This window comes from Dicentrarchus labrax, unplaced genomic scaffold (genome assembly GCF_905237075.1).
Source record: "Dicentrarchus labrax unplaced genomic scaffold, dlabrax2021, whole genome shotgun sequence".
NCBI classification, from domain to species: domain Eukaryota; kingdom Metazoa; phylum Chordata; class Actinopteri; family Moronidae; genus Dicentrarchus; species Dicentrarchus labrax.
This window is the reverse complement of record NW_026136711.1, coordinates 10073048-10099826: the sequence shown is the minus strand read 5'-3', so window position 1 is coordinate 10099826 and position 26779 is coordinate 10073048. Positions and strand designations below refer to the sequence as shown.

The window sequence follows — 26779 nt, the reverse complement described above, 5'->3', positions numbered from 1 at the left end:
AAAAAATGGCACAGAAGAGGGTAGAGATGTAGCTGAGCTCAGTGCTGGAGGGGATACACTCCTCTCTTCTCTGGCCTCTGAGCAGAAGAATAATGGGCTTCACTGGAGTGAACTGACCACACACTGTAACTCTGAGAGCTAGAGGCCAAACTCACTGTAGCTGCAGTGATTCCTTTGTAAGCAGAATCAGTCTCTGCCATACAAGAATGGCTGGCCTGGAGATTACAGAGAGCGACCATTACAGCCAGAAGATTATTGGTCTGGGCAATGGCGCCACTGTATAGACATTCCCCATTATAAATTGTGTCCAAAAGTGCTCTTGAGCAAAGCTTCCTTTACCTTTACCTTTTACAACACAGCTTCCTCAATGTTTGGTTGAAATAAAAAAAAACCCATCTGCTTTATTACACCTTAGCTTGTGGTGTTCAAAGAAGTAGATTTGAAAAAGTCAACAGCAATGTCTGTCCGGGTTATTAAAGATAATTCACAGACATTGTTGCGAGCAGTTTCATGTAGTAACTATTATTTTTCAACTCAACTACACCAACGAAACGTATCACTGCTCAGAAGGAATTTTGTCCTTGGCTGAGCTACACGATGGGGCATTTGGCAGGTGCAGTTCAGTAGAAATAAATGTTCCTTAATGAAACTGCTCACAACGAGTTCTGTGGATTATCTTTAAGTAACCGGGTCATGATTTCTGAAAGAGACATTGCTGTTGACTTTTTCAAATGTACTTCTTTGTGCACCACAAACAGAGTGCCATCTGGCTCCATTATATTTGAGAGAAGGCAGACATCTCTAGGGCCAATATCCAAAAACTCTGCAGCTCACACCAAAAAACTCTTGCCAGCAGTTGCTTATTTACACATCCGGCAGACACACAGCAACATGTTGCCTGATGAATGTAAGTCTAATATTCACTCTTTTAGCTCTGCTTTTGGTCTCCACCAACTCTTCAGGGTAATATCTGGCTCTTTACACTCCAAAGATGTTCTACTATGTTCACCAGCTAGTCTCTAACTGTGTCTGTCTGCTGTTTGCTGCTAAAGTGTACAGTGGGTTTATCAGAGTTTTTCCACTAAACACAGCTGATAGAGTGCTGAGACTGAAGCAAACAGGACAGTTGAGGGCCATAACAGCGGGCTGAAAGATGCTAAAAGGCTCTATAGAGCTGAAGTGAAGCACAGAGACAGGTGATGCATATTTTTCTGTGGGTTTGTCACACTACATAGAGTTATCTGACCCATTGTTAATATAAAAATGGATTATTGAAGCTCTCAAACCATTTATTTGGAGGTAAAACTGCATGTGAGCACACCCAAAAGTCTTTTAGGATTTCTCACTACAGCGGAAAATCGTGCATACGCAAAACTATGGTAACGGCTTGAACACACTGCCCACATGAGTGGTGCTTGACGGCTACCACGCTGAACTGCTGTGGCTTGCATCCCTGTGGTGTCTACACAGAGCGTTTCTGCTGCTGCCAGCCCCATCTTTCTACATTAAGTTTGCCTGTGATAAATACAAGACAATAAAAGCCTTGTTAACAAATGAATGGATTCTGTTCAAAGAAACACTAGAGAGCTTTTAATATGAGACAGACACAGGGGGTGTTCAACTGTTTTTTATTTCTGTCCGTGTTTGTGACTACAGATATAGATGTTTAAAGTGTAGGGCAAGGTGGACGTGGGCAGTTTACCAGGCTGTAAGTGTATTATAATTGAAGTTGAACCAGAAAGTCCACCTGTAAATGTGATGTAGGAATTTAGTCTTGCTGCTAATTTCCCCCAGTGGTCAACAATGGTACTGCAAGAAAATAAAAGCATTTTTCCGCCAAAAAAAACATGTTCATAAGGGCTCCAAAGGCAAAAAAGGTCAATTTTCTCTCTTTGTATTATGAGATTATTTCAAGCCATTGAAGTTTTACATTTGCAAAACTTATGATCAGAGCCTAGAATAGCTATTTTTATGTGCTTGACATTATCCAGGGTAGTCTGGGCTGAGCGGGGCTGAGAGGACAGGGCCAGCAGAGAAACATTAATGTGCATGTGCAGTAGGCCAATGTTGCCACGTTCCCAGATCTTAGCAATTAACTTGATGAGTATAACGCTATCCTAACCAATGACATTGGCCAAAGCTATAAGTATAATATATATTTTATTAAACCATAGTAGTATGAAAAAGATATGTTATACATTGTGTATGTTGATGCTCCAGATTGCTATTTTGTGTTCTATTCTACCCTTTCTTTCAGTTGCTTTTATTGCAACTGAATTTTGAAGGCCTGACATTTCTATCTTAGGGCAGTGGCCTCATTACACGGAAAAACAGAATATCAGCCATGCTGATCTCCTAGACCTCCCTCACTGTGCATTAGGCAAGACAATAAATGTCAAGCAGTACTGCTCTTCACCCGGTCCCCACGAGTGAGATTCATTACTGGGCTATAGGGATAATAGCAGTCCATCTCCTGAAAGGAAGTGAAAGGCTCTCTATCCTTGGGACATGATCAATAGTCAGCAGCCTTGATCAAGAGAAGAGAGGTGCCTCTACAGAGTCTGTCTGGAAGGTAGGACCCTACTCCACAACATTACTTTCCAACCCGCCTTTTGTCTTTTAAGCAGAAATCTGAGAGAGCAGCAGACAGCCTGTCACTATCTGATCAGCTCCCAATCTGCTGGATATATTATACAAAAAGAAGTGTCCGGCGATTACAAAGAAGCAAACACTTCTTAAGCATCATTCGTGTTTGTCGCCTTTAAAGTCTGGATCATAGGGGCTGGCATATCACTTGGCAAAATATGAGTCAATTCGGACTGAGCATAGATGCTGTCAGAGTTGGAAACACTAATGAGAATCAATGGAGTTCAGAGGCAGTCAGAAGCTGCCTCACCCACTGTGTTTGTTGCATCTGACATTTCATTCGATTACCATTTCCCCTCTCGAAAAATCTATTCCCAGGCAATCTAAATAAGAAATTGGAATAGTAAATGAGAAAAGGGCTGGGCCACAAGCATATAACACACATGTCAGAGCGGATACAATAGAGAAGCCAGAAAGTCATAACTGTGTCAGAGTCAGAAACGTGTTAGCAATTGTAGGACCACTTACATGCAAATTGCAGGCTGGCTCTGCGGCTGAGGATGGCCCCCCACGTGTTGAAGGCCGTGCACTGGTATACCCCGGTGTCTTGGTCCTTGTCCAGGTTGCTAATGATCAGGCTGCCCCCAGACATGTGACGCCGGTAGTCATTCCCCAGATCAATGAGTGTTCCGTTTAGTGACCATCTGGAAAAACGCAAACACAATCAGTAGCTGAGCCCCCTGGAGATGCACGCTCACAGTGTTTATCACAGAGATCGATTTCATCGGTCCACCCACATCATGCTGAGAAGTTAAAAGGTGGGTAATAGGAGAAGGATTGTGTATTATTAACAGAGACATCTGAATGTGGTAAACATCCCTTACAGCAAGTTACAAAGAAAGAAAACATCTCATGCCTTTGAGAACAGCTATAGCTTCCAGTTTTCAACAGTTTGATATAATTTAAGCATTTTCTTTTGCTACTAATTTAGGCAAAATTCCAAAAAGAGCAAATCTGCTGCGGCGAGTATTGATTTTCTCCTACTTACATGGTGAAGTGGATTTTATTTCACCTCATTTTTAATTACTTCCACTAAGGAGGTTATGTTTTTGGTTTTGCAGTTTGTAGTCTGCTAGCAAAAATTTAGGCCATATGCCAAGGAACAAGTTTTTTTGTGCAGGTAAGAATACATGAGATTATGTTTCATAGTATAGTGGGATAGAGGATTTTGCCCTTTTTAGCAACGCTATCACCATAAAGATTCATAGACAGAGATTCATGGCGCCTAGAAGATGAATCATACTGACGCCACCATGAGGTTCACATGAGTGTCTTTTAGTAAAATGTCTCCACAACTTTTAGATGCCATGAAATTTGGTTTGCACATTCATGCCCCCCTCAGGATGAACTGCAATAACTTTGGTGATCTGCTGACTTTTCATGTCAAAATTTCACTTTGTCCAATAATTTGGTTTTTGATATACCCTGCAAAACTAATAATATTCCCATCAGCTTCAACCTCATTTTCCCTTTAGTGTTAATTTACCCCTTTAATTTATCTGAGGAGGCCTTCTTGATTTTAAGGGTTGTAAGAAAACTTTAAAGATATGAGGTATGCTTATATCTCACCATTCAGTTCACTTCGGTGAAGAAAAGTAAATTGGCTAATAGAACAATGGCCAAGTGCCAGAAATAAGAAAACACTGAATTTATCCCAAAAAGAAGCCTAGTAAGTATGCATGATGAAAAAATATACAATACAGACATACAATTGTATAAAAAGTCTTGCAGTTACTGATTTCACTATTTAGGTTTATTGTACAGTTTTGAATATACTTACTATAAAATATCCATAAAATATCGCTTGGGGTCATAAGTTTACTAAATGATTAAAAAAAGGGGTCCCTTTAGGAAAAAGGCTGGGATCCATGGATTTACTCTTTAACAATAAATGGAATTTTAAATGCTCATTATAGGTTTATAAAAAAATATTTCAAAGTAACTAGTAACTACAGCTGCCATAACATAAAATAAAATACTGAAGTTACTCGGAAGTGTACTAAACTTTCCAAGAGTTTTAGAGAAACTACAGCGATTCTACATAGTGTACTCTATAGAAGAGGACCTTCCTCCCACTTATTCTAAGGTAACAAAAAACAAAAACACAACAATTCTTATTTTCAGGAATGAAAAATGTATTGAAAACATATCTATTAATATTATATTCCATTTTCACCAATAGATCCTTCTTAATGTTATGTTGTTAGTAAATGTACCAAGTTGCTTTCCACCAGTTGCTAACATACTTAACTAACATGGTTTAATATGATAAACATCAGCATGTTAACATTGTCATTATGGGGATGTTAGCATCCTGATATTAGCCTTTAGCTAAGCACTACTGTACTGTACATGCAGCCTCACAGAGCTGCCAGCGTGGCAAAAGCATCCCCATGATTACATACTTCTATGAACACTTTGACACAGATTCGGATCAAGATGCAGATTAAAAATGTCTCAGCATTTTGTGTCATTTAAATTACAAGTCTAAAGGATTGTGTAGCCTTGGCAGACGTATGTGCTCTCTGAGTGCTTTCTAATTAGTTTATGTTTGTGCTTTTGTGTTTCTGACTTATTGCTTTCTGACACCTTCATATTGCATTGTCTACAGACCATTTCCTTCTAGGAAAGGTCACGAAATGCTCTGCCATGCGAGCTCAGTTCGGGAAGTAACAGCTATTAATCACAGCTACCAAAAGAGACAAAGCACTGAATAATGTTCATGCTGAACAATGAAAACACTTTATATGTTATTCACTGAAATCTACAGTCTGTCAGTCTGACAGTGACATATTTGAAGGCAATGGAATGTGAGTGATACCTATAAAAGCATGGAAGGTAACGGGACTTTATCTCAGAACATTAATGCAGATGAAAAATGACTTTTCCTGTTCCTCATATAGAATTTCAAAAACAAAGAATTATTGGAATGCCGTGTGCTAGTCTGCTTTAGTGACAGGACTGTGAAATCACAATTCCAATGATAAGGAGAAAAAAATCAATATCATTTTTTTTTCCTCCAAGGAAACTAACAGGCAGTTAGAATGATGCTTCATGCAGTCTTAAAGCCAGTCATGGCTCTCCCCAGTCTCCTGCCTGACAGACTACAAAAGACAAAGCTGTCTTTCATCTTGTAGCTTGCATTATTCATCTAACAGTCTGTGCCAGTCACTTAATCTGACTGATTTTGTCACTCTTCCAGCAATATTACTTTAAAATGCCATATACTCGTCGTGGCAAAGCTTATGTTTCTAAGAATATATATGAAAATGCACACTCTGATATGTAATATGAACATTCTCAATACGGTTATATTTTAAGTCCTTGTATTTCGCCATTTCAATTCTCCACTGTCCTTTTCCTCCTCTGTTTGTGCCAAAGGGAGGATTATTGTATGTGGAAGAGGGGAGGAGGTTAAATGGAAAAGGATGGGAAGCTAGTTAGACTTGCAGCCACCCAGCATGATTGAACTTAATGGGCTAGGAAGGTGGGAAGCCTGGACAGATCACACACCCTTGGAGCAGACAGCTGGCTGGGTGTGATGGTGTCTCTGCACCGCGGACACAATCAGTAAGCCACCTACCTACTCTTGCTGTAGAAAAACCTGAGACAGGCTATGATATTAGAAGACATGGGGAAGCTGTCATCAGAGAGCTCTTGGTCGCCTTTTTCATGTGAACCCAGGAAAGGTGGATGTGATTTAAAGGTAAGGGAAAATCAACAAGAGCTGCTGTCATATTATCATAAATGGCCTGAATTAAAAGAAGCACTCGCAATTTTCTCACCCAAAGTACCCCGAAATCCCAGGAACTACTACACTGATGTATGAAAAAGCAACGGCTGATTTTACACGTAATTTTTGCACACGATAATGCAACAACACATTGTAAACATTAGGTTTTGTCTCACTGTGACGACATTAACACGATATTGTGTCGAAGCACTATATTTAAATTTGACTTTATTAAGGGTTAATTAGCTATTAATAAGGTTTAAATTAGGTTTTGATACAGGTTGTGAAAAATCTCCGGCTATTGAGGCAGTATTAAGGTAAGGTTATTAACATTCATTAATAAAGTTGCTAATTTTCTAGCAAGCTATCAAGTCTGCAGTTTTAAATTAATTAATGAGGGGTAATAAACCATTAAGTAAGCAGTTATAAATGTTACTAGGAAGCCTTAAACTTAAACGTCAGTAGGTCATCTGTAATTATAAATGTTATAAGCCATTAATAAAAAGTAATAAACCATCAAGTGTGTTATACATGTTAGAAATTCCTATCATAATCTAAGTGATCTAATGTAAATGTTTATGAGTTATAAATTAATTAATTTTGAGGAGTCTGGTAAACTGAAGAACTAAAAAAAAAGCTGTTTTTAGTTTGCCTGTTCTGGGCTACTGTAGAAAGATGGCAGCTCAACATGGCAGACTCTGTAGAAGAGGACACAAACATTCAAACAACACTACAAAAACGTCCACCAGCCGGACTGTATAATGAACATGTTCTTCTATTCCTAAAACAGAGTGATCATGACAGGATTAAAGACACGTTTTTCTGTCTGTAGAAATATATTTTCACCTCTCCAGTCCTCTGACAGTGATATAAATTGAAAAATCTGCAAAGGAACATCTCTCTTTGTTAGAACTTCTCACATACTACGTCCATACTAATACCATAATAGGATTGGGTGCATGTGTAGACATTGCTTTGTTGTAAGGGGCCCACAAGCAGCCAACAAAAAAAAACACAATGCAAACACCTACTCATTTGGATAGAAGAAATCCAACCTAAACAACTGTAACCATAATCAATAGGCAGTTCTCTACTTGTGGCCAGCTGCTAATGAGCATAAGACATCACAGCGATATTTGTTCTCATTTCAAAAACAATGCTTCCCTTCCTCCTTCATTATAATTCCCTCTCAGACACTAACTGCATGAGTAAAAGGAGGAAGGTGAAGCGGGCAGAGCAGAGGTCTTAATGTTAGCACAGGCCAAACTGAATCACACTGAATACACCACCACAGCAGGCCGAGAGGAGCTTACAGTAAGTCCAACGGAGTCCAGGAGAACAGTCCTATTTGCTGTGGTGTGCTGCAGGCGCGGGCTGATCTGAGCATGCTCCGGATGAACTCCCCGTGACCTTGAAGTTCACATCAATTTTGCATGAGGTCTCCTCATCAAATAAACTGGGGATTGTACTGCAGCACTGGCTCACCTGGCTTTCCTCGAGGCCAGACACCCACAGAGACGGCAGTGACCACACAGGCCACATACTGCTCGTGAATACGCACACACATACACTCACAGAGCTCTGAGCTGATAATGGAAATTCAACTGCCGACCAGGGTACTCTCTACAATTACGTTTAGTAGGTTATTGCTGCTGCTTTTTAATAAATTGATGTTCATTTGGCCTTCAAGCCAAATGTAACACAATAAATATTCCTAAAACCACCCTGATTCAGTGTGAGTGTTTTTCTCTCTCTCTCTCTCTCTGTGCGTGTGTGTGTGTGTGTGTCTGTAAAGCTTTTTAAAAAAGGGCTTTAAATGTCCTATGGAATTAATGAAACATGAACAGATATAGAGTAAATGTGCATACACACAGTCATAAACCCTTATCAGCAGGCATTTTATAGCTTGGATATGTGATGCTTTTACTCAAATTAAAAGTAAAATAAGTAAATAAATAATTGATATGCATCAAGCACCAGTAGAATAAATAATTAAAAGACCATGTACTGTATCTACCTTATAGAAATTCAAAAATATAGCCTTTATGTAAGAGCATTCTTCCAGTTTATGCCATTGGTTTTTAATGAGCTCAAAAACCGTTGGGTCATGTAATTTTCTCACCTTATAAAAGGAAAAGTGACCCTCCAAAAGATAAAAATCTATCAATTTCTGCATTCAGCCCTGGTGTGTGGCTCTATGCTGCCACTGAATTCATAACAAAATCTTCTAATCACACCCTCCCAGTTCTATTTATGTCCCTGTTGCCCTGTACCGACCCGTAAACAAAGGTAGAGTCATACATCTGCCTGAAGTCACATTACATGATAGCAGACACCAGCCAGAGTATTTTTTTATTCTCCCTTTCCAATCACTGCGGTGCCCTTGATCCTGTGTTACAGCAGATTCATAGTAAACACAGTGACAGGTGTATTCATAAAGCACAGCTCTGAGCCCTGCAGTGTGCTCTGGCGCGACGCTGGACTATTTGTCAACTGAAGAACTGTCAGGGTTCCCGTTCGTATATTCACGGTCTCACCGAGGGGGCGAGGTGGAGGGGACCGAGGTGTTGGAAACAGACAGTATGAAGCTAACTAACAAAGGTTATGAGCATAAACACCAGTGACAAGCTGATATTCTCATTTTATCATATCTGCTATCTGTGCTCCAGTATTTAAATCAACTAGACAGAATTTTAAAACTTGCCAAACGGCCTATTAAATGACTTGCCTCCATATCACAGTTAGATATGTAGTCATTTACAGTATATTAGAGGGTTTCCACTCCCTCATCCTGCTTTTTTCCCAGTTAGTGGCTTCCTGCATTTTCCAAAACGCAAGTCTGCAACACATTCTGGTCTGCTGGCTCTTTTTCTATGATGGATTCTTCCACGTGTGATTGCTGAGCATCGGTGCAAACTGATGAGTCTGTAAAGCACTTGCTCTTTGATTGACAGTCCTGTGCAGCCAAGACCTGATGTAGCTAAATTCCTCCTTGCTAAAGCTACTTTACCTACCATTACCTTCATTACTTTGAACACGAGCAGTGTAGTTTATTTTCACTCAGTCCTGCATAAACCGTCGTACTGCTGTAAATACTCACTAGAGCTGCAAATGTGTAGAAACCGCTGTATAAAATAGTCCCCAACAAATGGCACTATTTACTCATGTTTGAGGACTTTTGTTATCGGCATCCCTGGAATGCTGAGGTAAAAGCTTTATCTTGTAGAAAAATGTATATATAATTTATAAATATAAATTACATTTTTGACTTATTTCAAAAAAGATGTAAACAACGCTCAGCATTTTTTCTTTATAAAGAAAGACTGTCTGTCTGACTGTAATTTATGGCAACCTGCATTACCAACATATTATTTAAATGACAAAATAAGACCATGTGAGCTCGACAGTTGTATCTTTATGACACAAATAAACAAAAACCATGCTGACTGTACCTGGTATTATGCTTTAGTTCGGTGTTTCTCCAACTTTTTACACCACATACCACCTCAGAAAATATTAGGCTCTCCAAATACCACCATTGTGAGCGGGTCGTCCCCTAATCGGAAGGTTGTTGGTTTGATCCCCGGCTCCTCCTGCCACATGTCGAAGTATCCTTGAGCAAGATACTGAACCCCAAATTGCTATGTATATGAATGAATTGGTTTCTGTTCAATCGGCTTTGCCATTGCTGTGTGAAGGGGTGAATGTGGCATGTATTATAAAAGCGCTTTGAGTGGTCAGAAGACTAGAAAGTCGCTATACAAGTACAGGTCCATTTACCATTTACTCACTTTAAAATAGAGCAGCGTAGGGCCGACTCTATTCAGCTGCAGGAGGCAGCTACTGACGAACCGGTTCAAGAACCAGAGCTAATTTGGTGGAAAAGGGGTACTCCTGGTCCACGTTTGGAGCCACAATCACAGTGTTTCATTTTTACATCCACTATTATCTTGCCATCGCATTTTAGCTTGTAACCTATCATGGATGTATTTGTGCTACATGCATAGCAGACTGACAATGAAATAAACATATTTAAGGCACAGGTTTGAGAACCAGTGCTATAGTTCATTGCGGCTGTGCTGGATATTAAAGTTGCTATATTTGGCCACTGTCCACTGGATTCAGGTAATATCTGAATATTAATTTCATCTTATCTACATTTTGCATGCATTGTATCACTGAATGCAGGGAAGCTGAAACACCCAGCTGGAAGAGAACTGACATTCCCAGTCCTACAGTGACTCCCTGACAAGGGTTAACATCATCTTCTCTGACAAATTCAATATTGTGTGACCCAATTTTTTCTATGGATATTAAACCAAATGGATGAATTTTTTCTTAATAGCTGCAGTAACTGAGGAAATTAAGTGTGGAGCTCTGAATGTAATACCCTCTCGCTTGGCATATCTAATTATACAAATACTGTTCATTTGCAGGGTGTAGGCCCATGCCTAGTTTGCAGAGTCTGGTGAAAGTCACAGCATGACCACTTCCTAAAGGCATTTTTTCAGTCTGCTCAGGACATTTTGAGGTTCTAATTTCAGTGTTAGTGAAATAAATTGCCAAGAATTTATGCTTTCTATTTTATCATCAGGACAAAACAGTCCTCTCCTTGCCTGAAGGGAAACAAGTCAAGGGCGATCAGTGTCAGAAAAACTGATGCAACCCAAATAAAGCTGAAAAAAAAGAAAAAGACTCCTTCCTCAAAGTAAAATTAAGGGTAGGAATCCAGTGTCTTTAAAAGCATTACCAGAAATGTCAATCCACAGTGGTGAGAGCTTGCTCACTCAAACATCAGTTCTTCCTTTTGAACCTGGTTTCAGATTTTTTTATTCATAATTGAGAGCACTGACTCCAAACAGTGGAACTACTGACCTAGATGAATATCGCTAGAGTGTGAGATATGTGAGTTGTTTTGTATTACAAACACAAGCTGAGTGCTTTGGAATGGAGGAAATCTGTGAACTGCAGGTATTGCAGCTCTGAGAAAACCCTAGAAATAGACAAAATAAAAGATGAACACTGCTCCCAAGCAAGTTACACAATAGGCTTATATAAAATCTGAGCGATAACAAGGGTAATATGAATTACTAGTAATTAAAAACTATATACTGTAGTATATCACATTATTTAAAATATTAAATCAAAGAACTTAAAGCTGCATCCATTTTAGTTTTTTTATAGATGTTTTTGCTGCTTAAGGTCAGAACTACACAACAAGCTAAAAATCACCAGAGTAGGGATCCCTCTTCCGAGGCGGAATGTATTGTAGCTAGTTGCTAATGTTTGTTTACTGCTGTGGTAGTAGAGCTGGGCGATAAAGCTGAAAAATGTATCACGACAACCTGTTTTCAGTAAGGACTTGGTGGAAAAAAAGAAATTTAACCACTTTACTTTGAATTTTTCCACTTTATTTATCAGACCACGCAAGTAATAATTTGAATTGATGTTTTGTCATACAGTAATGTTGTTGAGTAACTCTCCATTGTGGACTGCCTGTGAATTTTTTTTTTAGATGTATGTTGGTCGTGACTGACAACATGTTGCGTACTCCGAAGGGTGGAAACGACTATGGTGATTCACTCATAGCAAACTCCATTATCAGGGGATATGATGGTCTGTTTATGAGCCAGGGCATATTCGTTATGTGCTTTCATGCCAGTTTGCATTTAATGCATTTAAGTGAAACTATCGATATTCCATTGAACAATTTTCTCATTGCTATTGATGACATGTCTAATGCAGATATATTTTGATATTGTTTTATTGAAGTAGCCTCAAGTCCATTTATCAGAGCTTTTTTTGCTAAAAAAAATGTAGCTTGCTGATGCTGGAGACAGGGTTGATGAAAGAGGGGGACAAAGAGAAAATGAGTGGGACAAACCCAAAACAGTAAAAGCTGCAGGACATAAAACTAAAACAATGAGGACACTGAAACACTCCAAAAAGCTAAAGGGCCATGCAGACTTGGTCATACATCTGTGTGTTTGTCACAAGGAGGGAGGCCTTTCACATTACATTATAGACCTTTGATCTATTCATATAAAATATTGATTAGTGTTAGCTGTAATGTGGGGCTAACATGTTACACTGTAATAGTGATAATCTGTGCTCTTATAATATTACGTGCCTGCTCAGTTGGAGAAGTTGCAGATCATAGTGACAACGACACCATTTCCCACTACGGCTTTAACACCACACAGGCCCCGAAAGAGAAAACCTCTCCAATAAACAGCAGTCAGAATGTTTTAAGTTGCGGGTGAAATAATGCAAGTGATGGTTTCGGCTTCATCCGGGGATAGCTCAGGTTGCACAACAAGTATAATGATACCCCCCTGCTGCTGTGCCTGGACCATGTTTTCAGCGCAGACACATTATAGGAAATGTAAGCATTTAACGGAATGTCACTCACAAGGTTATTGCCTCTCTCCCCTGCTTGCTGTGCATCTACATGGTGCTGACCAAGCTCCGAAACACAATCTACCACAAAAAAACATCGCTGGCTGCCATTTTCAGGCAGGCTCCCTGCACCGCCAGGGAATAGCCAGGGAGATATTATCCAAGGATCCGTGGTGCAAATGAGTCACTGGAATCTCCTTTTCTCCCTTAATGATTTCTTAAGCCGGTGCACCGTATTATAAATCATCAGCTTTAGCCGTACAGTGGCTTAAATCTCATCATTATTAAAGTTAACCTTGCTCATATCTGAGGTGCTGGCATATTCATCAACTGCATCAACCTGACTCTAACTCCACATCACAGCCCAGGCTGAAAACAGATAAGCTTCGTTCAATTAGAAACGGATGCTCAATTAAGCAGTTGGTCTTTGAAGCCTGTCTTTTAGCCGGATGGCGCGTAATCTCTCCCGAGCATTTATGTCCAGAAAACGTTGTTCTTTAACAAATCAATAGCAATCAACGCCATCGGTAGCCCCTTTGATTTCCGTGGAAGCGGCAATGAAGATTCACAAGCAATTAAGCAGCAATGGATTTTCACCATGTGATGCGCATGTAGAGTCAAAATGGGTAGACAGTCGGGCCGACGCTTGTGGGGAATGTAACTTTGATGTGGTAATTTACCTGTATTGCAGAGGAGAGCTGCCTTCTGCCTCGCACGTGATGGTAGCCTCCTGGTCTGGGGAGTTGATCGGTAAAATGAGGTCACTTGGCTCCGTCCTCCATCTTGGCCCTTGAAATATGACATCCTCTGTACAGGCTGGGGAAAGGGGAGAAAGTCTATAGTCGTACAAGCCAGGGAAATTGTCTCTTTGACCTTAAGAGAAAATACTGGAAGAATATAGCAAAAGCACAGAGATTGTAAGAAAAACCAGTTAATCTTGCTGAAATACAGCAACTTTCTGACACTCAGTGTATACTACTTTTTCAATATAGAGTATATATTGTCTCCTGTCGTCTGAACTATGCTGCTCTTCCCAAACAAAAGCAAATAAATACATTAGGACAATCCCAAGAAGGGTTGTATACAGTGTTAGACATTAATGTTGACATATCTGCTTTATTGTATTCTATATAGAGCTTCAATGAGTAGTTGATTAGTCGATTAGTTGTCAATTATTAAGTTAATCACCAGCTATTTTGATAATCGATTCATCATTTTGAGTCGTTTAAGAATGTCAAAGTTCTCTGATTTGAGCTTCTTAAATGTGAATATTTTCTGGTTTCTTTAGTCCTCTATGACAGTAAACCATATCTTTGGGTTATGGACAAAATAAGACATTTGAGGACATCACCATGGGCTCTGGTAAACAACTTTCCAAATTTTTCACCATTTTATGGACCATGCATTCTGCATATACTGTATATACAACATACCAGATCCACCTACCCCATGTACATTAAGAAACCTGCAGGTAAACATCTATTAAATATAAATGTAAATATATTTCAGCGTCCTTTGCACTCTGCACCATTGCACTACTGTCTACTGTCTACAAATGTTATTGTTTTTCTTTGTTTATTTATATCTATAACTGTACATATTAGTCTATGTCTACTTTGTTAAATTCTGTTTATTTATGCTTAGTCTGTGTTTGTACATTGAGAGCAATGTAAAACCGGAGTCGAATTCCTTGTATGTGTGCACATAACTGGCCAGTAAAAAGTGATTCTGAAACAACTGATCAATCGAGAAACTGATCGACAGATGAATTGCTAATGAAAATAACCGTTAGTTACTGCGTTTCTTAGGGGAACCACAAAAAGCACCGAGCATGGTGCTTTTGTTTACCCCGATTTTGCATGCAGGGCCTGTTTTACATAGTACCAGGCCCCACTCTGTCACTTTATCATCATGATAAATCATCATATTGTTGCTACTGTCCAAGCTATTAATTATCTCCCTGGTTGAAAACTCCCATGTAAAAATGGTAAAATGGTAATAAAAAATACTGCAAATATGTCATCCAACAACACTAGTTGTGTTCAGCTGGCAAAGGGCTTTGAGAAAGTTTAATGCAGTTGCAGGAAGCTCATACACAGAGTGATAAAACCAAACTGACGTGTTAAGTATTAATTACTTGCCAGAACCAATATCATAATGGAAGATAATAAAAGTTGAGGATTTAAGTTTAAATTCCTCAGTAATTAATGATTCACTGTTTAAGTGACAGGGTTGATAAATAAAGCAGAGTGATCTATTTTCAGAACATCTATGTCATACTACGCATGCACCGGTTAATTGAGGCCATAAGGATGCACTCATCTGCCAGAAGCTTAAAAGGAAAGGACGTGGAACACAATCTGGTGCTAAATGAAAGCGGAGTCAACAGACGGCCAGAGTAGGCCTAATTAATATCCTACTGCTAACAGATTGCAGCATGTGGCTAGCAGTTCCACACGTGGTTTTAACTGGTGATAATATGTCAAGGAATCAACATATATCACATTGTGTGATAGATTGACAAGCCATGTGAGAACAAATCACTGTGACTCTTGATGCTTGCTCAGAAATATGAAGAAGTTGGATTAGGCCAATCAGCCTCCCCCTAATGTGAATTTGACTAAAATGCCACGCAGGCCTAACATCTACACTGTCTGTGTATTTTGTAAAGTCCCAGACACTGGAACCAGACAACACTTCAGATGTCATAATGATTGTTATCAGCTATAGTGATTTTCAAGGGTTTTGCAAGTGTATGATCACAACACTGAATGAGGAACGAACACCTATAGGTGGCAACCAAGGCGCTGTTAAGAAAAACACTTGTCCGCTAGGAAGGTGAGACCGCTTGGATTTTGCTCCCTTGAGTACTGGGTGTGAATTACCCATGAGCCAATTTGAATAACATTCATTGGGATTTACAATGTCATTTGAACAAGGGTTGACATTCTGGTGGAGTGTCTGCGCTTCTCTTGCTCAAATCCCAGGTGGCCACACAAGGGCAGAATGAGGCACGGTGGCAAGTAGATTGTGCTAAAATGCAGGGCTGGATTCATTGCATGGATCCTGATAATGATCTGGACAGGCCATAAACAGGAATGGGACTGGACTCCCAGTTGTCCCTGACAGTGTACTGTAAATGTGCAGCAGGACACTGCTCTAGGGAGCGGTGAAGGACATCATGTTGGAGTGCTGTAACGTACATGTAATGACTGTAACTAAATCAGCCTTTTTCCTGTCGAGAAGAAGAGATTTTCTGAGATTACATTAATGGATGAAACTCCATAATTTATATAAACACTGCTTGCTAAGAATGAAATGCTATTTATAACCTCTAACCTTACAGTCATGGTTTTGGTCTTAGTCTCTGAAATATAAAGAACACACAAAAAAACAACAACAGTAACATCTTTCTGTAATGAATATGCATTAGAACACACAAATTTATGAGGAGAGATGTTGTCGTGGCATAAACCATGACAAGTGCAGCGAGACTCAAATATAATATGTGTTAAAATATCTTACCTGCAAGGCATCCAGTGATTGATAGCAGAACAATTTGTCTCCATGGTAACATCATCTTTAGTTGCCGAGGGCTAATAAGACTCTCATCCAATTGCTTGTGAATGGAATGCTCTCCCTTGAATACAAGGATTTTAATCTGAAGGGAAAGTAATTATGGATGTGATTAAAATATGACATTTTGATCCAAATACGACAAGCATTCCTCAGCAAAAAACATGATTATAGCACTGCTGTGTTACATAATTGGTTCTTATTATTTAGGAGTTACTGTAAGCGAAGAGAAAGTGAATTTTGAGGAACAGAGAAGCGATGGGGGGAAAACAGCGGCAGGCAGGATACAGTCCGCCAGTGCGATTTTCAGGTGGCACAGAAGAAGAAACAGCTGCTAAATGAGTATGTTTCCTTCTACCATGCGTGTTTCTCTTCCCGCCTAACAAGCTCAATTCTGCAGCTTTAAAGAGAAGTGAGGAAGGAAATGATTGACCTCAAAAGATACTTCTCTCTGCATATTTGACTATTAATAGGAGCTGGCAGACTGTGTACCAGCACTCCACAAAATGCCACTTCGTACTTTAACAAAGGGTTTGGTGGCCGACTGAATGTAAGCAAACTGACTGTTTTCATTTTCATATACATGCATCATTCCCTTAGATCAACAGAAAACACAAGAAGGCCATACACTGAAATGAAAATGGTACATTTCATCGTCAGCTATTGTCAGCTTTGACTGACATCCATATATACCGCAAGAGGATAGAAATGTGTCAACCTCTACCTTTTCTGCCAAGGTATTTATCCCTTTAAAGGGGCATACATTATCAGCTTACTTGTCGAGGGAAGGAACAGATGTTATGTCTTCTGTGGGTTAGGAGGAGCTTTGTCAAGTTGGAGACAGTGACTATGTCATTACCATTACTGGCGTCAGGAGAATACGTTGTTGAGCAGTAAAACTGTCCTGAGTTTTGCTAAGGGGCTACTTTTTAAAATTCAGTAATTACATTGCAGTTGCTAATCTCCATAATGCTGTTACTTTGGCATTAAGGGGGTAGGCTTGTTTGCTATATGATGATATGATGATATGATATGATGTTAGACTGCTAAACTTCTATCATTTTCGAGTCTGGGATTCGTCAGCTTAAGGCAGGAAGACAGCCAAAAGAGGAGGAATATATTAACTAACTAACTTCTATATGACTTCAAAATGGGCTAGTTATATAGTCATGAGCCTTAGCTACCTAGCATCTAACCTTAAATTCAGGAATTACCTGGTTTTGTTCAGAGTTGGAGAGGGTGCGAACCTTCCAGCAGCTTCACTGTGAGAACGGGACTTAAAGCGCGACGTGTTCGGGGCTAAGATTAGGGCTGTCACTTTGAATTCGCTACTATTTGACGTGAAAAAATGAAAAAAATCTATTATAATATATAATAATATCTGTTCGGATTTAAAACTGACATTGTATAGGATGCTGTACTCGTAAGGCATTCATAAAATGCAGTTGATTTTGCAATGAATCAACATTAGCTTGTCACTCAAGTAAATAGTAGAGGAAATGGAACAACATAAATTATACAACGTATGCTATACTATTAGGCTACTAAGGTAGCTAACTTAGGTTTTCAAATTCAAAATAATTATGGGTTAATTTCAATTTGTCCAAATGTTGAGGGTTTTTCTTTTTTGATGTGTTGACATTCTGGTGTTGGTAAAGTGTTGGTAAATTACTCCAAACTGCAGCAGCTTGTTTAACCAACAATGTCTCGTTTTCTATTTTCAAAAAACATGTGGATATGATGACTTGGAGTAGTTGAGGGAGCTGGGTTGAGTAAAAGAAAGTAATGTGACAAGAAAAGTAACTCATTACTTTTGCTCTTGAGTAATTAGTAAAGTGATGTAATTACTTTTTTAATTCAAGTAAGGAGTAATTAATTGCACATTTCAAGTAACTTACCCAACACTGCTTAAAACAAAAACCTGTCACAAGCTGCAGTAGAAAACATGCTAATGGTTGCATTATGGGAAATATAGGCTCCAGTGGTTTTGGAGCTTGACCTATATGAGGGAGTAAAAGTCAGGATACCTCAGCCTCTGATGCACCGATTTTGACCATTCTTTTTAAAATCTGCCTCTTGTGAATTCCCCAACGTTGTGGAAACATGATACTGAATTGCTGGAGTACCCCTTTAATATCTCTGGTTGTTGTACTACTGCTTTAAAGTAGTGTTAGTAAAGTCTAACAACCAATGTGATGCCATGCTATGATTTAACACATACATTTGAATATTTCTATCACAATATCAATACATCTTAATATTAAATGATATTGTGTTCTTGATGTTATCCTTACAGGTATCTCCCATCAACCACAAATTGCTGCATCACATATCCAGTCTAAGCAGTGATCAATGGCTTTAATGGCTTTTCAACTTTTCTTACGTGGAGGTGGAACGGAGAGCCCTAAGACTGTAATTGTAGTATCAGTGACACAGGAGGGGCTTTGCTCAAGCTCTGACCTACATCACAGTAAGTCGAAACTGATACGCCTCTCAGGATTAAGAATTCAACCCAACCCCTCATCCTTACAACACAACCCTGTTATGCGGATTAACCCGGGGCTATCTTTGGAATTCTTCAAACAGACCTAAATACTAACCACTCACTTGTTTCACCAAGTTTTAACTGTAGGATTGTGTCTGTGGTTTGACGTGAAAATCATAGCTACATAATCTCACGGAGGAGTATGGAGCAGCATCGTGGTGCTGAGCAAACACAAAGAAAAATCTACAGGGGGGGAAATCATCCCATTTTCCTGATCATAACTTAATGGCCAGTGTTGGCTTAGCTCGACTGTCCTGGTGCCAGTAATTGTTCCTCATCTGGTGTAATTGCAGGCACAGTGAGATGCAGAGTGGATTTCCTGGTGTCTTTCAAAATTTAGGGGGCGTTTTGCCACTCTAAAACCCCATCACATTGGATTACACGGTTTGAGATTCTACTGGAGCAAAGAAATGTGTCCTGCATTTTTCAGTTTCAGTGCAGTATTAACTGCCATCCACTTTCTGCAGGATCCAACCTCGTCATCCCAACCCATCAGTCCAAAAAGCTTCAAGATCCTGAGAGGAAAATCTCTTCGGAAAGACTTTCTTTGCAAGTTGGATGTTACACAGTTCATGGCACAGCGTCTCCACTGATATGATGGATGTTTGTCCCAGAGCACAGCTTCATTCTGCAGTCTGTAAAACATGCAGTGACATTTTCCTTTTGGAGAGTCCTCTTCTTATTTGTTTCTGAATGGATGGTTCATTAAAAATGTCCAATATATGCCAGTTTTTCCGGCCATTGTGTAAGACGGGTGTGTCGCCTTGCCTTAAAGAATCACATTTTTAGTGGACAGCTTTTCAGTGGCTCTCAGTGGAGAACTTAAGTGTCTCACGATGCTCCAAAAGCTATTTCAGAGCTGCTGAAATTTGAAGAAAGAATTGCATCACTTTTGACCTTCAGAAAGCTGCACCAGCGTCGGACCTTGCAGAGCCACATTTTAGCTGAAGCTTCGCAAATCCAAAAGAAAAAGAACAAAACAAACTCTGGACACTGAGAACACTGAAAAAAAACCTTCTGGGCTTTGTGGCGATGAAGGTGAGATGGTATTTTCTTTCTTCTGCTTTCTCAACTGAAATGATGAGCAAAAGATTGCTCTGCCAAATGTAATGAGGCATCACACTTTCACCTCCACAGAAGCTAAACCTAATGGAAGTCATTGGCTAAACCCATTCCAGAGTAAATGAGATGACTTCTTGGTTAGCGGGGCTGTTGTTTGGCACATAATTGATAGGAAAGGTGGTTAAAGGCATCCATTTCCCCCCCGAGGGCAGCATAATTGCAAAAGAATCTAATAAGGGAGGGAGGCAAGGAGAGAGTTTCTATCATAGGGGTGTGCACTCTCAAGGTCTGTATTCAGATCACATGCCGTACACAGAGCTCGGAGATCCAGATATATCAGATAATGCAAGAAAAAAAGAAAAAACCTGGCTCTTTCAAAACTGAACACCAGTGGGTATGAATTCACTACAGTATATGATGCAAGTTGTTCTCTTTATGATCATATTATCTGCTGCCATCTCCATTAAATCACTCAGCAAGATAACCTGGGAGACAAGGATCCGCCACCAGGGACGGACTCCATCTGAATACACAGCTGCTCTGTGCTTTTGCAAATGAATGAAGAATTCACGATCAAGGGCGCACTGATGCCTCCTAATTTACTCTGACTGACTGAAGACCTGCACAAGTCTATTTCACATGGGCCAGGGAGGATTTAAAAAAATATGTGATTAACAAATAACTGCAGAGCTTAATGTGTGTATTTCATGGCTTAGGCTACAAGCGAAATACTTGTGAAATGAAAAGAAGAAGCAGAGTAGGAGTAATTGTTCGATATTGATTGCGCCATAACTCTTGCATTATCTCAGGTAATGCGTCCCATGGCATATTATGCAATGAGGTTTCAAATAAAAAGGCATTTCATGTAACCCCCCGCCCCAACTCAATCTCAACAGCTGTTACATTAACATTCATGAAAGAATTGGTTGAATGCATATTCTCTCCTGAGATGTTTCTTCCATTTCATTTCAAGCACAGCCTCGCAGGCTGAGAGAAATGTAGCCACTTCACACGTGTGACTGACATGTCATATTGTGTACGTATGAATAAGATAGCGTGATTAGTACTGTGCTCACATTTGAATTCTCAAGGACTATATGGAAATACATAATGGAAGGGAGTTCCATGTGAATAAATATGTGTGCTTGTGAAATGTCACTCAAGTGAAAAGCTGTGATATTATTGCACTTCACACTCAATATCATGCAAAATTCATAAAAACTGTAATTTCACATTCACTTATAGCCTCTTCAGTCTTTTTTATATACACATTCAATATCTTTAGACCACCGTAAAACCAAACATCTGGGCAGGACGCTCTGCAGACGTTATACAGCTGTGTATTTTCATGCGAAAAATCACTGAATCCCTAGAAGACAGCAGGACGCCCCCAGTGACTCCCTCCAATGTTAAACACGGCTGCATCCCTCAGCTGCTGCCTAACGCAGGGGCAGGAGAGTAAGTGCACTTAAAAGAGAGGGGAGCAGCGATCCATTTCTCAACCCCATCATCAGCCAGGCACATCCCCAGACCCTCATCCTAGATACAGCCACAAACACATGACTGGAGGTCAAGGATGTGGAGCAGGAGACGCTCAGGCAGGCTCTTTACATTTCATTTGTATGTTATTCAATCCATTTCACAACCTTTCCGGAAAAGAAACTGGCTGTACAATGTAATTGCCACTCTGGTTCAATCAAAAGGGCTTTTTCATCCCTGCACTGCCATGCTGGATATTGCTGCGTTACAGAATAATTCACTGCATGGCTTCAAAGACATGCTTCACCTCTCATTTGGCTATCGCTCAAAATATGTGCAAAATATCTATAAATAAACATGAATAGAGGGGAGGACGTTTACAATCCCGGCTGAATAGTAGGATACTTTGAAGATGGAGCAGGCTCTCTGGGTCTGTCCTTTTGCAGTCTGGGTGGGAAAAGAACACTTGTGTGCAGACCACTGGTGGCCAAATATTTGGTTTTGCAGAAAAATATTAGTGAAGCTGAGCTGTTGTGTTAATTTCTCTAATAACACTCCCCTGTAGGCTGAGATATTTAGAATAAATGCTACATAAATATCTGAATTCTGTGGCGTTTCAGTATGACACAAATAATTCAACATAACAATTTTTCAATTTGAAAGAAAACCCCTCACTCTTTTCCTCTGCATGCACTGAAATAATTGCCTTAAACAAGTTAGAGAGAGCTTTTCTCCAGGCGGACAATCCTGGTGCTGTTTCTCTGTGTGACTGAGCAGAGCAGCACCATATGGACTTTGTCCTAGATGAGGGAAATGAGCCCCAACAGTAGAAATCCCAGTAGGATCATCCAAACCATTTGAGGCTGGTCTAGAAACGCAGCCATCAGCATCATGCATGTGTGAGCACTATCAGCATGCACACTCTGTCTCAGAGCCCCTTCCTCCGATTTATATCAGATAAAGACATCTCGACACAGGGATGTGGCTTTTTAGGTTCTCTGTCAAATGAAGTTGCATTCGCTTCTCTTTTCTCCTGCAAAAGAAAGGCTGCAAACTTAACAGCACACAGTTCCTTATTACATATTAATATTAAGATAATGGACAAAGATGACAGGGAGGATTTCTACTTACTTGTTCTAGGATGCAATCTTTTTCCTCTTCATTAAACTGCTTTGATTGTAATTCCAGTTACCCGTTAGATGTTGGTGTTGTTTGTGGCTCTAGTGAGCGGACAACATTTCTCACAGCAACTCTTGTCCTCTCAGCAGCCAGAAGAGGAGCTTGCTCTCTTGCTCCGGCAGTTTAATTCTGCTCCGTCTATAAGTGCGTCTGTCGGTCTTTAAGGACGGGACTGACAGTAACCTCTACCTCGGTAAATTCCACAATCAGTGAGTTTGCAGGGCTGAGGAGGATGGTAGCGCGCTACACCGGGATTATCCTCGACCTCCTCGTATTACACTCCACAAGATGCTGCCAAGACGCAGAGAGGACAGCGGTGCCTCTGAGCGGAGACTCACATTGTGCGCATCCCCGGGCTCTGCTCTCTTTGTGCGCAGGAAGAAGCGCCCACTGGTGACGCGTGAAAAACACCCATCGCAGCACAGTAATGCGCCACCAGCCTATCGGGCACCTGCCATTCCTTTGCCTAAGTGAGTGCACATTTGATCTCCGGGTATTTATCGTTATGAAGAGTAAGAGATCAAGTGGAAATTTACAGAAATGTTTCGGGGGATCATCAGATATTCGGGTTTTAAAATGAGAAGGAACGCTGAGGAGAACAGTCTGAACTAGAACTGGTCATTTGTCACAATAACCAAACAGCCTAATGTCTGGTCTTGGTCAGTAAACGCTTTTATAGTGTATTGGTGGTAAACGGATGCAGGGGTTTTGCAGTAGATTGCAGCGAATTGCGGCTTCTGTTGACCAGATCAATAAAGGTGGAGGGGGGGAGAGGATAAAAAAAAAAGTGATGTACATTAGTGAAAGTGACCCACAAGGGGGTTTTACACACGGAATCATTTTTTATTATAGGTGAAATGAGCCTTTATGGTGTGTGAAAGGGTTCCATCCTGAAGCACTTTAAAGTGCAGTAGGTGCGGTAACAGACCACACAGACAGGTGCTATACTGTTTTGGTCTATAAATATGGTGTCACCTAATTGAAATTTCATTGTTTTCATGATGCAACCATCCGAAATCACATGGTGGTTTTTTCACAGCTCTGTGCAAAGTCAAGAGTAGTTCTGCAAGAGCATTCACTCACATGCTTTGTAATAGCACCGGATTCTTACACATCTGGGCTACAAGATTCTTGTTTTGGCACATGGACATGAACACAATATGTTCAAGAGTCTTACAGGGTCCTCTTTCTTCCTCAGATTTTCTTACAGTGTAGGCTCTTTTAAGCATTTTAGCATCTTTAAGCTCAATGTTTTGTTTTGTTTGTTCTGCAGCTGTACTGTCTGGGTCAGTCACCAGCAGGGGCATACCAGCCAGGTAACAAAAACAAAACAAAAACCTTGTGTAACGGGTATATTTATACAAATTCACAGGTACAGGTAAAAATGAATTAAATACGGGCAGTGGGTGAGAACTGAAATATGTTGTTCTTGCCAGGTTTTCTTTTATTGTTAAAGCAGCAAACTCAGACATCCTCTCCGAGGAAACATACAGCTGCAGCAGGAGAACAGGGGCTGCGCCACTTAACCAAACCTTCTCCAATAACACAACTCTCAAACTGCAAGGACGCTATAACGCAGTAAGCTGTAGAGTTTATATGCCGGGACATCATATCATTTAAACCTGTGTGTGGAGATGGATTTAACAAACTGACACGCAACTTAATTGACATCGGTGCCCAGCTGGCCGTGTGGATGCAGAAGCAGCATTTAAGTAGCAACAGTTGGTGATGGATTCAGCCAAACGGTTAATTATTATATTTTATTTAACCCGTCAAATACCGACACGAGCAATGTTCAGTTAGTTGCAATCTGCAACTTTACCACTAGATGCCACTAAATCTTACACACTGTTTTAACTCTACAAATAAAACATGATGGCCAGTGAAGTCTTATGTGGTTGTGTTTTATTATTACAGCACAGGAACACAGTAACCCCTTTTCTCAGTGTAGCGGGCAGCGTAGGATGGGTTTTCATTATTATTTTAGATCTAATGATTACTCTACAAGCCACTAAAGATGCATGGGTTTACTTGTTGATGCAGTTTTTCTACAGTCATGACAATGGATAAATCAAAAGGGGAAGGGGGCCCACTGAGGCTGCATGTGGCTCAGATTTCTGTGCTATACACCACTGCTCATCAGTCTTACAAACCTTGTTTGCAGCATTAGAAGCAACATTACTGACATGTTATCAAAAATAAGTTATTGCTGCTTGTGTGTGTCTAGAGATAAGTAATTTATTTAATGAAAATAACTGCCGACTAATCTCCATGATTAGTGATGCCTGCAGAATCCTCACACACATAGGTTCCTTATTTATCATAACATGTCGCGTATATACTTGATTTACAACTGTGAAGAAGTGAACCAGACCTTTCACCGTCAATACAGACGCAGAAATACATCTGATATATCCAATATATTTCACCGTCATACTGAATAATTGATTGAGGGCATTATTTTCGGGGTCAACTGACAAAATTGACCAACATTTCCTCCCAGCGGAGATATCTTACATCCGCTCACAACAGAAAAAGTGCACATAATTGAAATGCTTTGATTTCTGATATGTGAAGAAATTCAAATGCATTACATCCTCTATTCAGGCTGATAGCACAGTCTGTGCCAAGTAGCCCAAACAATAGAAGAATCAAACATGTGAGGTTCACTGTCATTAAATCTCAATAAAAATAGAGCTGCCACTTTAGCTCTTTTAGCCATTTTATCCACAACAATCTACTGGATGGCACTACAGCTCGCAATTGTTCTGCTGTCAGCGACTGTGAAAGGGCCTGTGTCACTTTTTGTTAAAAGTGGATATCTCACTTTCAAAACTCTTCATAAGCTGTGCCAGCGGTTCCCTTTTAAGTTAAGGTGAGCCTTTAAAGATGCACTGTTGTCAGAGAAGTGAAAAATAGGCGAAGTAGAGGGAGAGCAGCAGACATTCAGCCTCATGTTTCATCAACTGTCAATCATGACACTAAATAAATCTCCCTATCACTGCGCAGATAATTGCTGTTAGTTTTATCTGGCGCAATCCATTTGATTGACTTAAATAATAAAATGATGGAGATATGAATATTTAATGTTTCTGGGCAGAGGAGGAACTCCGGGGGGTTTTCAGAGAGACTGATGGAAAATACAGAGGAGGTGAAATGCCATTAATTAAGGTCATTTGGTGTCTTATTGGATGTGGAGAGGTGTGTGGGAGTGGGGGTTTGTGTTTGGAAAAATGACATTCAAGGTCGGCAGAGATATGCAGCGACTGCATACGCTGCCACTGCAGATAATCCACCTTCATCCGCGGGTAACTGCGGTGGGGAAATGAGTAATGAGACCATTCTGCACGTACAAGCATCGGTTTCAGAGAGCAGAAGTCCTGCTCAAGTGTCCTGGAGCAAGACACTGTAGGTCGACCATGTCTAGAGCTCTGTTATAGCTGAGTCTGAACTCTGACCTCCCTCTGGAGGAAGAGCAAAAGGAAAATTAATATTCTCTTACATTTAAATGTCGAGGTGAGGCAGTACATTTCAAAGAAATATTCAGTTACATCTAAACTATAAAGTTTCTAGACTTTTAAACTTAATAGGCCTTAAAAAATAATGTTTAGTCACAGAATCCTGCCACACTTTACAGAGTGTGTCAATGTTTTGCCTGTAAAAGCTATTGTAAGTGTTGGATTTCACCATTTGATGAACGCAGGTAAGAGTGTAGCTTGTTATTAATAACTCTCTGTACCCTATGTTCGCCGGGTTTTCACTCCCTCTATTTACAGGCTTAAGGCACAGTCATTATGTGTCTTAGTCATGTGTTCCTATTTTTAGAATGAACTAGGCTAGTCAGAAAAGCCACAATTTGGTATGTCAGTGGTACTACACATGTTCTAGGACAGGTTTTATAAAATATTTACACACAGCAATACTAAATGATGTGCATCAGAGGAAAATGTAGAGGTTGGTATACCCAGTGCTGACTGAGAAATAAGTGGGTATACTCCAAATACCTGCGTATACATACACTGCACTACAGCACTGCACCTGGGTTGCATTTGGTACATGATAGTAGCCTACATTTGATGATCAGATTTGATGATCGGAGGCTACACGGAGCGTCTTTTTAAATAATTTCTAGGAGGATAACAGACATTTATTCTTGATAG

The 26779-nt window shown here is 40.0% G+C and overlaps 1 protein-coding gene across 2 annotated transcripts in view; it reads right to left on the bottom strand.

The window, feature by feature from the left end:
- The window catches only part of cntn3b (contactin 3b), a 56552-nt gene extending 33540 nt beyond the window's left edge, over window positions 1-23012 (bottom strand). The window contains exons 1-4 of one of the 2 annotated variants that reach the window (XM_051415709.1): window positions 22572-23012; window positions 16304-16439; window positions 13459-13594; window positions 3115-3290 (exon numbers count right to left, since the gene is read on the bottom strand). In XM_051415709.1, coding sequence (XP_051271669.1) covers window positions 3115-3290; window positions 13459-13594; window positions 16304-16358 — 367 coding nt within the window. In that variant the 5' untranslated portion in view covers window positions 16359-16439; window positions 22572-23012. The remainder of the gene's footprint in view (window positions 1-3114; window positions 3291-13458; window positions 13595-16303; window positions 16440-22571) is intronic. The other variant, XM_051415710.1, reaches the window with a different exon arrangement.
- Window positions 23013-26779: the final 3767 nt, after the last annotated feature.